Source organism: Lithobates pipiens, unplaced genomic scaffold, assembly GCF_037356315.1.
Source record: "Lithobates pipiens isolate NorthernLeopardFrog02 unplaced genomic scaffold, aLitPip1_a1.2 Scaffold_18, whole genome shotgun sequence".
Lineage (NCBI taxonomy): Eukaryota > Metazoa > Chordata > Amphibia > Anura > Ranidae > Lithobates > Lithobates pipiens.
Window position 1 is genome coordinate 470,430,503 of NW_027507758.1, and position 15,522 is coordinate 470,446,024.

The following is a 15,522-nucleotide window of genomic DNA, read 5'->3' on the forward strand; positions in this document are numbered from 1 at the left end:
GTGGTGTTTGTCGAATTACTTTTATCAGGCGCATACTGTACTGACTACACGATTTTCGTACGATGGGCTGTCACCCGACCGAAGTTTTCCTGTTTGTCCCTTCGGACTTGGTTGGACGGACTTTCTTAATTGGCTGTCGAAAGCTGCGTACTAACGATCAGATTATCGAACAATCTGTCCGAAAGTGACTTTTTAATCGTGCCCATTTGCAGTCAAATTGTGCCCATTTGCAGTCTCACTGTGACCATTTGTAGTCGTACCTTTGATTACTAAAACAGCGTGTCTCCCGCTGTGTTATGCAGTCTGTTCGACCGTCCATTGTAACAAAGTCCCGCCTCCTCCTCGTCTGTGATAGAAAGAACGCTGATACAGTTTCCCAGCATTGTATCAGTGTTCCTCTATCACAGACGAGGAGGAGGAGGTGGGGGTTTATTACAATAGATGGCCAAACAGAATGCATAACACAGCGGGAGACACGCTGTTTTAGTAATCAAAGGTACGGCTCACTCAAGTTTTACCCGGGGGGGGGGGGGGGGGGGGGGGGGGTCAGCCTAAAAAAACTCAGCTTCTACTAGAGTATATACGGTAAGTGGGAAAAGTGGGAAACTACTGCTGCCAGAATAGCTCTTTGACTATAAGCATATACAGTAGATACACACCAGTATGGCAATAATACAAGCTTTATAAAAGAAAAGGATAATAATAATACATTCAATGTACAAATGGTAATATCAACAAAAGATATATATATAGAGAGAGAGAAACACATTGCAGAACAAGGAATGATAAATCAGTAATGGGGAAAGATTAGCTACATGGAGACCACAGATAATACCGGTGACTGTTCTCCTTGCTGGAGGCTCTGACAGGAGGAAGCAAAACCCTGCCTCTACCAAGATGGCCAACTCCATATAGAAACAAGGTGCAGAACAAGGCATAATAAATCAGTACAGGCTGTCCTCAAGTTACAAACATCCAACTTACAAACTACTCCTACTCACAAATGGAGGGAGACAACAGGAAGTGAGAGGAAATCTACCTCTAGGAAGGGGAATTCACTCCTGTTAGCCCCTGTACACACTGTCGGAAATTCCAACGGAAAATGTCCGATCGGACCATGTTGTCGGATAATCCGACCGTGTGTGGGCTACATCAGACTTTTTCTGTTGGAATGTCCGACCAACAAAGTTTGAGAGCTGGATATAAAATTTTCTGACAACATGATCCAATCAGACTTTGTCCGATCATTTGTAGAGAATTCCGAGACCAAAGCTATTGGCTAATAGCTGCAACGTAGTCCGGTCGTAATGAACGAATGTCATCACGTTCAGAACGATTGGATTTTCCTACGACTTTGTCCGACCGTGTGTATGCAACACCAGTTTCGGACAAAATCCGTCGGAAAAAATCCGACGGATTTTGTTGTCGGAATGTCCGACCGCGTGTACAGGGGTTAAGAGTTATCATAGAAAAAAAAGGTGTCCCCTAGATGTCTCATAGGGACAGAAAGTGAGGTGAAATCTTCTAAACAGGGGCACAGATAGCAAAACAAATGATACAGGGATGTTAACCCTTCCCTAAACTAACAAAAAAACGTAAAATTTTTATTTTATTGGCTGGAGCTACACTTAAAAAAATGTACCTTGTCTGACTTGCAAACAAATTCAACCTAAGAACAAAGATATCTTGTTTGTAACCCGGGGACCGCCTGTATTGGGGAAAGATTAGCTACAGGGAGACCACAGATAATATGTATTACTAGTCCTTTGCCTTCCGCCTGTCTTATTTTGGCACAACTATAAGAGTTCAGGTTCTCTTGAATATAATTTTTAAACCTGTTTTGTGAGCAGAAAAAATGATTAAGGTTTTTGAAGCAATACTGGTCTAGTGAGCACCGGTTTATGTCTGGCTGTCTGTAATGAAGAAAAAACTTCTGTTCCCCTGTATGAGGGATGGAATTGCTGCATACGCTTGTCTGTGCTAGATGTACGTCAGGCTCATGTAGATATGTATGTAAATTGTCCATTCCATTATAGACTTGTGCTGTGTATATACAGAAACTTGCAATCACTATGGAGATGAATAGGACTTTTGTTGCAGCAAAGACAATTACCATACACATTTACTATGTATCATCTAATGATAGAGGTCCTATGCCTCGCTTCGTTCATTATGAATTTTAAAAAAATATGGCATGGACTGTGACTAATGTACCTGGACTGCAATCTAATATACATTGCCAATAATTGTCTCTTTTTATGTAATAAAATGCATTTAAATAAAGAATTTTTTTTTTTTTTAAATGATATGGCTATACAGACACAAAAATCTATGTAAATTGTATGATAATCTACTCTCAATCCAAAGTAATGTAGTTACTCATTAATCCTGTTCACAGTGACAAAGATCTTCATAAAACCATGCTCTGTGCTGTACAGAGCCACCCTAAACTAGAACAAAGGTAGAACAGGTCTGACCTGTCTTTGCAGACATGATGGAGGGAATGGCTCCTTGACTCATGTAAGGTGTGCTTCTGCTTGGATGGAATTGGCAGGGAAAGTGTTACAGTTGTAGATTCAGGTGCTTGGTAGTAAGGTGTGTGCAGGCGCAAGGACCTCCCTGAACACCTGTTTCCCACGCTCTCTACTTTTTGCATTATCAATACTGATCAAAGGGCATAGCAAGGGCTGGATCTGTTCTGTTACCTCTTTTCTAGTTTCAGTTACATAGAACATGGCCCTGGAGCTGGTCAAAACTCTGCAGGATCCTCAGCTGGTGGCCCAGTTCCAGAGGTTTTGTGGCCTGACCCTTCATCCAAAGGGAGAGGCTAATGGGGCTGCTTCAGGGCATTCCTCTGCCTACAGGGGAAACACAGGAAGACTGCAAGGAGGAAGGTGTTCCCCAGGAAAATGGTCACAACATCTACAGCAATGGATCATATGCAAATGGGACACATAGGCAGGTAAAACGCTCACCTTCAGTTGTTTTTGGAATAACAAACACTTGAATGATACTTGTAATCTGAGACTGTAATACTCTTCTCTTCATTCATGCAAAGGAGAGATACAGATTCAAAGAAATAAGGCTGTTTCCCATAACAACCTATCAGGTGTAATGTTCCATACTCTACTGTCTAATTGCTGAGAACAACAGAGCAATTCAATGGATTTAAGCATTAACCACTTCCCATGCAGGCAAATTCTGACATTTCTCTCCTAACAGAAAATGACATTGAAACCCCAAAAATTATATATGTTTTTTTAGCAAAGACCTTAGAGAATACAATGGCGGTCGTTGCAACTTTTTATCTCGCACAGTATTTCGAATACTTTTTTTTTTTTTGGAAAAAAAAAGTTTCAGGCTTTAAAAAAAAAAATATATATATATATATATATATATTAAAGTAATTTTTTTGCATAATGTGAAAGATGAAGTTATGCCGAGTAAATAGATAACTAACATGTCACGCTTCAAAGTTGCAGACGCTCGTGGAATGTTGCCAAACTTCGGTATGTAAAAACCCCCAATTTTTTGAGTTGCAGAGGAGGTCTAGGTCTAGAATTATTGCTCTCGCTCTAACGTTCGCGGTGATACCTCACATGTGTGTTTTGAACACTGTTTTCATATGTGGATGGGACTTACGTCTGCATTCGCTTCTGCATGAAAGCACACGGGGACAGGGGCGCTTTAATTTATTTTATTTTTTTAGTTTGACACTTTAAAAAAAAACTTTTTTTTATCACTTTTATTCCTATTACAAGGAATGTAAACATCCCTTGTAATAGGAATATGAAACAATCGATCCTCTTTACAGTGAGATGTGGGGTCCATAAGAACCCACATCTCACCTCTAGGCTGGGAAGACTGAAATAAAATAAAATCTAAACTAAATTAAAATCAAAATTAACGATCACTGCTTCCCATCCGAGGCGGCGCCATTCGTTTGAATGCAGAGGCCGGGCGTGATGTCATAACATCCGAACGCTCATAGAGACTCCAGGGACCATCTCGTCTGCTGGAAATCTCTATGATCACCATCCGGGGTGGGCGGATCCTATCTCCGACTCACCGATGGAAGCGGTGAGTCGGTAGAAGCATCGGAGGGTGGCAAGAGGGGGGGGGGGCGTTACCTCTTGCCGCCCGTAAGAACGATCAAGTGGTGGAACAGCTGCTATGATCGTTCTTATGGTGTATGGAATTGCCAGCAATAAAAGATGATATCTGAATGATGTCTGTAGCTGCAGGCATCATTCAGATATACCCGCACAAAGTCAAGGATGTCATATGACGTACCTTGGGCAGGAAGTGGTTAATGTTGATGGCACGACTGCTTGTTCTGTATGGTACCAATTATAATTTGAGGCATCCGGGGATTTTAAGGCTAGGTTCACACAATTTGGGTATACATTTTCCTGCCATTTATGCGTGTCTTTGATGCATGTTTCAATGTGCATTCTCATGCATTCTGCATTTTATGTTTGGCTAATGAAAGTAAAAAAAGTAGAGGTTGTCAGGAGGTGGGGCTTATTGTCAGGCACTAGAACACAAGAAAATACATGTTACATGTGTTTTTTGTATGCTGCCATTAAAGTCTATGGGGCCAAAAATGTGTGCTGATGCACCAAAAACGCACCTGTACTATTTTTCCCAACACATGGAATAACGGTGCATAGATGTGAATGAGTCCCATAGAAAAGAACATCAATATTGTTGTGCATTAAAGTGAACCTTTAAGTAAAAAACAAAAACATTTGGAAAACCAGCAAGATTTTACTATGTCTCTTCTGCAATAAAGTTCCATTACCTGACTGTATGCCCTACATACTGAGCCAAGCATACAAATTTCAACAGTGCCAAGATGAATGATCAGGCCGATGGTGGTTGGCGGGGAGCTCTGGGAGAATGCGTTGCTGGATAGAAGGTGAGTATAGTTCTGCTTTAGGCCCCTTTTCACACTGGCTGTCAGTTTTTCAGGCAGACCTGATCGGATCCTCCAGTCTCTGCTATGGTGTGGCGGACACATGTCCGCTGACACCTGCCGCCATTCGATTTGATACACTCTGCCGAAAACAGATGGATGGTGTTCTTATTTCCCATCCATCTGGCAGATCAGATCAGATGGAAATGGGCAGGCGATCCATTTCCATGTGATTGCCCCATAGAGGAGAGCAGGAGTGCTCAGCAGAGATCGTCAGGGAGATTTCCCGCTGAGCAAGCGGGTCTGCTTAGGGGAGGTGCTCATGTGAAAGGGACTTTAATGCACATTGGGCAACACCCATTAAGTCACACAGGTGTGAATGGGGTCTAAATACTGTGCCTTGAACAAGTATTCATACCCCTTGAAATTTTCTACATTTTGTCACGTTACAACCAAAACCGCAAATGTATTTTATTGGGATTGTATGTGATAGACCAACACAAAGTGGCACATAATTGTGAAGTGAAAGGAAAATGATAAATGGTTTTCCAATTTTTTTACAAATAAATATGTGAAAAGATTGGCGTGCATTTGTATTCAGCCCCCTTTACTCTGATACCCCTAACTAAAATCTAGTGGAAACAATTGCCTTTAGAAGTCACCTAATTAGTAAATAGAGTCCACCTGTGTGTAATTTAATCTCAGTATAAATACAGCTGTTCTGCAAAGCTCTGAGGTTTGTTAGAGAGCCTTAGTGAACAAACAGCATCAAGAAGGCCAAGGAACACACCAGATAGATCAGGGATAAAGTTGTGGAGAAGTTTAAAGCCGGTTGGGTTTTAAAAAACGATCCCAAACGTTGAACATGTTCAATCCATCATCCAAAAATAGAAAGAGTATGGCACAATTGCAAACCTACCAAGACATGACCATCCACTTAAACTGACAGGCCGGACAAGGAGAGCATTAATCAGAGAAGCAGCCAAGAGGCCCATGGTAACTCTAGAGGAGCTGCAGAGATCCACAGCTCAGGTTGGAGAATCTGTCCACAGGACAACTATTAGTCATGCACTCCACAAATCTGGCCTTTATGGAAGAGTGGCAAGAAGAAAGCCATTGTAGAAAGAAAGCCATAAGAAGTCTTGTTTGCAGTTTGTGAGAAGCCATGTGGGGGAGACACAGCAAACATGTGGAAGAATGTGCTCTGGTCAGATGAGACCAAAATGTAACTTTTTGGCATAAAAGCACTAACACTGCACCATCCCCACTGTGAAACATGGTGGTGGGCGCATCATGTTGTGGTAATGCTTTTCTTCAGCAGGGACCTGGAAGCTGGTCAGAGTTGAAGGGAAGATGGATGCAGCCAAATACAGGGCAATCTTAGAAGAAAGCCTGTTAGAGTCTGCAAAAGACTTGAGACTGGGATGGAGGTTCACCTTCCAGCAGGACAACGACACTAAACATACAGCCAGAGCTACAATGGAATTGTTTAAATCAAAGCATATTCCTGTGTTATAATGGCCCAGTCAAAGTCCAGACCTAAATCCAATTGAGATTCTGTGGCAAGACTTTCTTTCTGTTTACAGATGCTTTCTATCCAATCTGACAGAGCTTGAGCTATTTTGCAAAGAAGAATGGGCAAAAACGTCACTCTCTAGTTGTGCAAAGCTGGTAGAGACATCCCCAAATAGACTTGCAGCTGTAATTGCAGAGAAAGGTGGTTCTACAAAGTTATGACTCGGGGGCTGAATACAAAGGCACATCACACTTTTCACATATTTATTTGTAAAAAAAATTTGAAAACCATTTATCATTTTCCTTCAACTTCACAATTATGTGCCACTTTGTGTTGGTCTATCACATAAAATCCCAATAAAAAAAATTCACATTTTTGGTTGTAACATGAAAAATTTGGAAAATATCAAGGGGTATGAATACTTTTTCCAGGCACTGTAGCTACATACCATTGTATAATGTAATTTGGTAACTTTGGACCATACCCATCAGGCTGAAAACAGGCATAGTTCAAACATTTACTTGCTAATAGAAATTCTAGGTTTTAAAGTTGGGAATTAATGTCAGTCGCGGGTCAAATAACTTTTCCAGTCCAACCCCCACCAACCCTACCAACCCCATCCACATCCAATACAGTCATTCTCCAGTCCCTTTTTTCTTTTTAAACTTCTTACTTTTTTTTAGGAGTGAAGAAGTCCACTTTTTTGCCCCTTTGACATCATCTTTGGGTCCATTTTTAAAGTATTTTCTCCAGTAGGATAGATCCAAAATGATATCCAGCATCACTTGCTCCAGATGCAGGGTGCCCCATTGGAAAATGTGGACTGTACTGTAAAAGCAGTGCCAACGTTCATCCTCATCATGTTCGTGACACCACTGCACAGTGTGATAACACTGCAGTAAATTCACAGTAGGCCAAATAGCATTGTCACCCTGCAGGTACAAGCCATGAACTGGCAGGATCACCAGGTATTTATTTTATGAAGCAGCAAGTTTTAGAAAAGCTTAGTGATGTAAAAAAAAAAAAACTTTTAGAAGTTTTTTTCCAGTGCCATCTTGACAGTCAAAGCAGGGCTGGACCAAAAGGTAGGAGGGGCTTCCAGCGGCTAGGGAGGGACTGGAATGACGCCGTTAGTGGCGTCATTCCAGTCTCCTAATTGTAAATGTCATGACGTCACTTCCTGTTTACTCGGCTGCCAATGGCGCCGGATTTAAAAAAATACAGTATTCAGAATCGCAGTTTTTGGCAATCTGAATACTTTGAAGTGTAAAAGACCCCCGATCCCTCCATAAAGAGTACCTGTCACCACCTATTACTGTCACAAGGGATGTTTACATTCCTTGTGACAGCAATAAAAGTGATCAAATTTTTATTTATTTTTTTAAACAATTTATTAATTTAAAAATTAATAAAATAAATAAGAAAAAAAATCTTTTAAAGCGCCCCCCCCCCCCGTCGCTGCGAGCTCGCGCAGCAAAGAAAACGCATACGGAAGTAGCGCCTGCATATGTAAACGGTGTTCAAATCACACATGTGAGGTATCGCCACGATCATCGGAGTGAGAGCAATAATTCTAGCACTAGACCTCCTCTGTAACTCTAACCTGGTAACTGGAATTTTTTTTTTTAAAGCGTTGCCTATTGAGATTTTTAGGTACCGTAGTTTGTCGTCATTCCACGAGTGCGTGTAATTATAAAGTGTGACATGTTTGGTATCTAGTTACTCGGTGTAACATTATCTTTCACATTATGCAAAAAAATTGGGCTAATTTTATTGTTTAGTTTTTTTTTTTAATTCATGAAAGTGTCCCCTTCCCCAAAAAGTTGTGTTTAAAACCACCGCTGCGCAAATACCACGTGACATAAAATACTGCAACAATCGCCATTTTATTCTCTAGAGTCTCTGCTAAAAATATATATATATATATATATATATATATATATATATATATATATATATAATGTTTGGGGGTTCTAAGTAATTTTCTAGCAAAAAATATGAATTTTAGCCTGTAAACACCAAATGTCAAAAATAGGCTTAGTCATGAAAGGGTTAAAAAGAGTAAACACAGTGGACTGATAATAAATGGCTTCAGCCAAACACTAACCATGAGTGAAAGAAATGTTATTGTGTTATCATTCATAGTCTCTGTAAAAAGGACCAAGAAATCATAAATTCTGCCAGGGTATGTAAACTTATGAGCACAAATGTATACAGGGTTCTGATTGGTTGCCGCTAGTACCTGCATTTCCACATATCATAAACCAATACCTCAACAGAACATGAACATGCATGAAGGAAAAAAATTCAGTTTGAGATGAAAATGTTTGCAGCAGCCAAAATGCCTCATTCACACAGCAAAATAATGCAGTATGGTGAAAAGAATCAGAGTAAACTGTCTGTGTAGAGGACCGCTCATCTTTTTCTAACCCCATGTAGCCGAATAATGTACAGTTACATGTGAACGGCCATGGACAGCAGCGGTACCTGTCATTGATTTGTACTGGTTTCCTATACTTGTACCTGTGATCTAAGCTGCAGATGTACGCTGATTATTGTTGCACTATGGCCTTAATCAGCTGGGTAAATGAGGCTTAAAGTAAAAGTTAAGACACCTTATAAAAATACTGTTGGCATACAATGAAGCACAATTTTTTTCCCTTCATTATCTATGTGGTTAATCGACTTATTATGTCTAAGCGCATCCTACGTGAAATGTGTTAAACATTATTGCTGCCATCCTGTGTCTTGGATCTGTGATATTTTTGAACTTGGAATTTTTTCAAACACATTTCAATCAATAGCAAAGCCCTGGCCTGCTGGTTGCAATAGTCTTCTCCCACCAGCTGGTTACTGGTGGGAGAAGACTATTGCTTCCTCCGTCAACATCTAGAGCCTTGGATGCAGGTGGGTGATGTCATGCTTGAGGGCATTGCACCCCATACCCCTGTACATAACACAGAGGGTCCAAGGCATTGTGGTCATGTGACCCCATAGAATATGAAGAAAGCAATGTATTTATAGCATTTAAAAGGTAGGAGTTATAGGCTATGTTAGCGATGGCAACACCAGGTTCCTATCAAGATGTTTTTGCTTTTAGGCTGGGTTCACACTGCTGTGGCTAGGAGACCCGGATATGATTCGCACCGCACTGCAGTGCAAATCACATCCGATCTGTGTGCGATGCGAGTTCAGCCATACAGATAGTATGGCTGAACTTGCATCGCACCCGCCCCAAACTCGCACAGGACCCTTTTTTTGGTCCGCAGCAGAATCGGATCGCATGGGTGTTCACACCATGCGATCCGATTCCTGTCCGAGTTTGCAGATCACACTGCGATATGCGAACTGATCTGGGGGTGTCATTAACGTTTCACTATACATATAGTATTTGAACACCCAATGTTCTAAAGGAGGGCTGCAAGACTTAGTGACAACACCATTTCAAACTGTCTATATCACATTTCAAAGACCAAGAAACCAGAGCGCAGGAGAATTTGTTGTTTTTATTAACGTTTCACTGACACTCCCAGCAGTTCGCATAGGGCAGTGTGAACTGCCACCGGGAGGCACGCGATGCGGGAACCCGCCGCTGATTTGCGGCGTTCCCGCATCGCTTCAGTGTGAACCCAGCCTAAATGAGAAATGTGGATGGAGCTGTAATTACTGATATTAGATGGAAAGCATGTGCACTGTTCAGCTAATGGCACCCAACCAGCAGTGATCTTTGGAAGACTAAGGCAGGCAGTAGACAGTGCAAATTTCCAACCCATTGTTTCAGGAAAGAAATTTACCATTCCCCCATCAACACAGACAGTGCTGACAAGGGAATACCTCCTGCCAGAGACAGTGATTATTGCTAGCGGCTATAGCAACTTCTAGCAATAATTGCAAGGAAATCCAGCAGGCTGGTTGTACCCAAGTTGATCGACCTGTTACATTCAGCCTGCCCAATCATGGTTGGAATCTTGGCCTGTTCAGTAGGAACCACCTATGTCCGGCCTAAGGAAACTGCCTTTAAATGTTTCTTGAGTTGTTTTAGATTGCCAGACTAGCCCCATGTTTGTCCTTGTTAGTGCATACTAGCTCCTCATTTCAAATTTCAGTAACCTACAAGTGTAGGCATTCGTCCTGTTCTTCTGACTAGTACTGGAATTATCCTATTGTTGTCTGTGACTGTTGGTAGTTACTGTTTCTTGACACCAACAGGTCAACTGTAACGAAAACAACTAATATACACATCCATTGCAAGCCTATACTCTGTATGGATTCTCTTTCCATATAAACGTCCTATTATAAAGCAGGGGCAGGGCAGTCAAATCCTAAATTGAATTTATTTATAGCAATCTATAGGATGCTTACAAAGGTGACCCATTTCTTGAATGGCATTTTTTAATGGCACTAAGTAAAGTGTTAACTCTTTTCCCCTGAAACTCCTAAGCCTGTGCGATGGATATGAATAACACCATACCCTGTCTCCCCAAAAATAAGACCTAGCGTGATTGTCGGTGATGGCTGCAATATAAGCCCTACCCTGTTTCCCCGAAAATAAGCCCTACCCTTAAAATAAGACCTACAAGGACTTTAACTAGGGCTTATTTGGGGTGTAGGGCTTATATTGCAGCCATCACCTACAATCATGCTAGGTCTTATTTTCGGGGAAACAGGGTACTAGGGAAAGTGCCTGGGTTCAGTTCTGAAGGTGTTAATCAAACTCATTGAAGTCTATGGAGGCAATTCTGGCCATTTTCAAGACTAACAGGCAAGAAATTGACAAAAAAATAAACATGTGGGCCCTGGGTACTGCCTCCTCTTCTGGGGTCCCACGCCAGTGCTGTCTACTCCTCCTTTTCTCCAAGTGCCCCCATAACAAGCCGCTTGCTATGGGGGCACTCATGTGAGTGCACTCCCAAGCCAGGCTGTGTGTGTCCATAAATGCATACAGCGTGGCTTAGCCCTGCCCCCCAGTGCCCCCCCCCCCTGTTCACAGGATTTAGCTGACAGCAGTGCCAATGGCTCCTGCGCTCCCTCTCTGTCCTCTGAATGCATGGAGAGAGTTGCTACAGATGGGCACAGCGCTGGATCGAGTGAGGAGGTAAGTATTTAGGGGGGTGAGGGGGTAATGCAACTACTGGGACATTGTTTAACGACTTTTAACCCCTTCCTGACCAGGCCATTTTTTGCGATACTGCCCTGTGTTTCTTTAACTGGCAATTGCCTGGTCGTGCGACGCTGTACCCAAATAAAATCAATGTCTTTTTTTTTTTTTTTACCACAAATAGAGCTATCTTTTGGTGGTATTTGATCACCTCTGCTATAAAACATATCTAACAAAAAAATGTAAAAAATCTAATTTCTTCATCAATTTAGGTCAATATGTATTCTGCTATATATGTTTGGTAAAAAAAATCTCAATAAGTGTATATTGATTAGTTTGCACAAAAGTTATAGCGTCTACAAACTATGGGCTAGAAATATTGACTTTTTATTTTATTGTTTTTACTGTTATTGGCGGCGATCAGTGAATTTAGTGGGACTGGGACATTGCGGTGAACAAATCTGACACTAAGTGACACTTTTTGAGAACCAGTGACACCAATAGAGTGATCAGTGCTGAAAAAAAAGCACTGTCACTGTATAAATGACACTGGCAGGGAAGGGTTTAACATTGGGGGCGATCAAATGGTTAAGTGCGCCCTTAGGGAGGTGCTTTCTAACTGTGAGGGCAATGCTGTGACTGTAGGAAAACAGAGATCCGTATTTCAGCTTAGCAGAAACACAAGATCTCCATTTTCCTCCCTCACAGAATGGCAGTCGGCCTTGTTTACATAGACAGACCGCTGTTCTGCCTCTCCAATCACAGTGGGAGTGGGTCACCAACAGCACGCATGCGTGCCCAGTACCTTGTGCACTAAATCATGTATGGATACTGGATTTCCCACAGCCGGGCCGCTCTGCCGCAGTATATATGAGGTAGGTGGTCCGGAAGCGGTTAACTTAATGCAGAGTATACATTAAGGTAAAAAATGTCTTGGCTTTAGAACCACTTTAAAGGATTTGGGCATCCTCACAGAATTTGGCTCCTGCTGTTTTCAGTAAAGCCCGTGAATGCAGGAAAAGAGCAGAGCGGTGCTGCCAGTGAGGACATCGCTGGATCATGAGTGGTGTCAGGTAGGTGTTTAGGGAGGGGGCGGGGGACACAGACAGTGGATGGCTTTTAACCAGGGGCGTAACTATAGGGGGTGCAGCAGTCGCGACCGCAACCGGGCCCTGTGATGCAGGGGGCCCATGCAGCCCCCTCTACATATGGCCAGCAGCAGCATAGGCAGCTAGGGGTACCAGTGCACCATGCACACGGGTGGCTGGAGGTGGAGGGTGACTAGCAGAGCTCCATGCTCAACTACCCCCCCCCGCGCCGAGTCCGGCTCACTCTGCACTGCATACTTCTCCCGGGTAAACAAACTTTAAGCACACAAATGCAGTGCAGCCCTATGAGAGACAGCTCCCGGAGGACACTGCAGGCTTGTCTGCCAGACCTTCTCCTCCCCCGTCATACACAGATGATGAAAGGTCTTTCTGGGAGATATGCTGATCGCCCGTCCAGCACACTGGATGGAGCCCAGGCCAACATGGATGAGTGCGTGGCCTACAGCTTGGTCATGGTGAGTGAGAGGACCCCATCCCCCCACACACCATTACATACCCCTCCATCTCCCCCTGGGGACAGAGACCCCTTCTCACCTGGGGGCAGTAACTTCATCTGCCCTGGAGAAAAGGACCTCATCTCTTCTGGGGACGGGGACCCCATCCTGCCTAGGGACAGTCCCCCAATGGGGCACCTAAAAAAATAAATAATAAAAAAAAAACTACTGATACCAGTGGTGGAACTACAGGGCTCACAAAGGTCATACCTGTGACCATGCCCTGGAGTTCCACCGCAGGACTCGGAGGGAAGGGCCCTGGCTGGGGTTCAGGGGGGCCCTTCATGGTTTCTTGCATCGGGGCCCTGAAGGTTCTAGTTACGCCACTGCTTTTAACCCTAATGCATAGAATGCATTAAGGTTAAAAAACCTTCTGCCTTTTTAAAGTCCTCAACTTAAAACAAACTGTCTAGTCACACAAGAGTTTAATACTCTAGTTTGTGAGCTACTTTTTGTTGCAGTATCACACTTGCCTTACATAGTTACATAGTAGGTGAGGTTGAAAAAAGGCGCAAGTCCATTAAGTCCAACCTATATGTGTGATTATATGTTAGTATTACATTGTATATCCCTGTATGTTGCGGTCGTTCAGGTGCTTATTTAATAGTTTTTTTAAACTATCAATGCCCCTCGCTGATACCACTGCCTGTGGAAGGGAATTCCACATCCTTGCCGCTCTTACAGTAAAGAACCCTCTATGTAGTTTAAGGTTAAGGCTTTTCTTCTAATTTAAATGAGTGGCCACGTGTCTTGTTAAACTCCCTTCTGCGAAAAAGTTTTATCCCTGTTGTGGGGTCACCAGTAAGGTATTTGTATATTGAAATCATATCCCCTCTCAAGCTTCTCTTCTCCAGAGAGAATACGTTCAGTGCTCGCAACCTTTCCTTATAACTAATATCCTCCAGGCCCTTTATTAGCTTTGTTGCCATTCTTTGTATTCGCTCCATTTCCAGTAAATTCTTCATGAGGACTGGTGCCCAGAACTGGACAGCATATTTCAGATGCGGCCAGACCAGAGTCTTGTAGAGCGGGAGAATTATCATTTTACCTCTGGAATTAATCCCCTTTTTAATGCATGCCAATATTCTATTTGCTTTGTTAGCAGCAGCTTGGCATTGCATGCCATTGCTGAGCCTATCATTTACTAGGACCCCCAAGTCCTCCCCCCCCCCCCCCCAGTGTATAGATTGCATTCATATTTTTGCAATGCGTTATTTTACATTTTTCTACATTGAACCTCATTTGCCATGTAGTTGCCCATCCCATTAATTTGTTCAGATCTTTTTGCAAGGTTTCCACATCCTGCTGAGAAGTTATTGCCCTGCTTAGCTTGGTATCATCCGCAAATACAGAGATTGAACTGTTTACCCCATCCTCCAGGTCATTTATGAACAAATTAAACAGGATTGGTCCCAGCACAGAACCCTGTGGGACCCCACTACCCACCCCTCACCATTCTGAGTACTCCTCATTTATCACCACCCTCTGAACTCGCCCTTGTAGCCAGTTTTCAATCCATGTACTCACCTTATGGTCCATGACAACTGACCTTATTTTGTACAGTAAACGTTTATGGGGAACTGTGTTGAATCCAGATACACCACGTCTACGGGCCTTCCTTTATCTAGATGGCAACTCACCTCCTCATAGAAGGTTGGGATGCATTGGCTAATGTTCTTATTTAATATGCTCTTAAAGCAAACCCATCTCTTCTCCATGTTCTTTGTTCCTAAGATTTTATCCCAATTTATGCCTTCTAGCAAGGTTTGTAGTTTAGGGAAGTTGTCTCTTTCGAAATTCAGTGTCTTTGTATTCCCCTCATGTTTCCTACTTGTGTGATTTATACTGAAGCCAATTGAGCTGTAATCACTGTTATCTAAATTGCCCCTGTATTTCCACATCTGTGATCAGGTCTGTATTGTTGGTAATCAGTCTTAGAAGTTGAATAAAATGTCTGTGTGCACACAAACATTTTAAATGCACAACCACACTTTCAATGTACCCAGTCCCATCTCAACATTCACAAGTATCCCCAAAATATGCAAAATATAGACTTCAGTTAAGCTAATGGTAGAAACTGCAGCGTGTCTTTTTTTATTTTTATTTTTTTAAACATATCTGCTGTCGACAGCACCATTGTGGTCTGCAGCGCATCAACCATAGTAAAACTACAGCCATTTGGTTACCACATGGCAACACATAACCAGGGCCATCTTTAATATTGACTGGATCCTGGGCAAACATTTTCTTGGGCCCCTCCTCCATGCAATTTCGCTCTCCACCTGCTTTGAGACATGCAATAAATAGCAGCTAGACTCAAAATCAGTTTACTGAATCGGATCAGGTAGCGATTGTGATTGGTTGCCAGAGGTTACAGTGTATCATTT

At 42.5% G+C, this 15,522-nt stretch overlaps 1 protein-coding gene across 1 annotated transcript in view; it reads left to right on the forward strand.

Annotated features, from left to right (window-relative positions):
- The first annotated feature begins 2,597 nt into the window (after window positions 1–2,597).
- Window positions 2,598–15,522, forward strand: part of SGPP2 (sphingosine-1-phosphate phosphatase 2) — a 77,078-nt gene continuing 64,153 nt past the window's right edge. Inside the window, 2 exon segments of the mRNA XM_077488304.1 lie at window positions 2,598–2,891; window positions 2,893–2,962. Coding sequence (XP_077344430.1) covers window positions 2,734–2,891; window positions 2,893–2,962 — 228 coding nt within the window. The 5' untranslated portion in view covers window positions 2,598–2,733.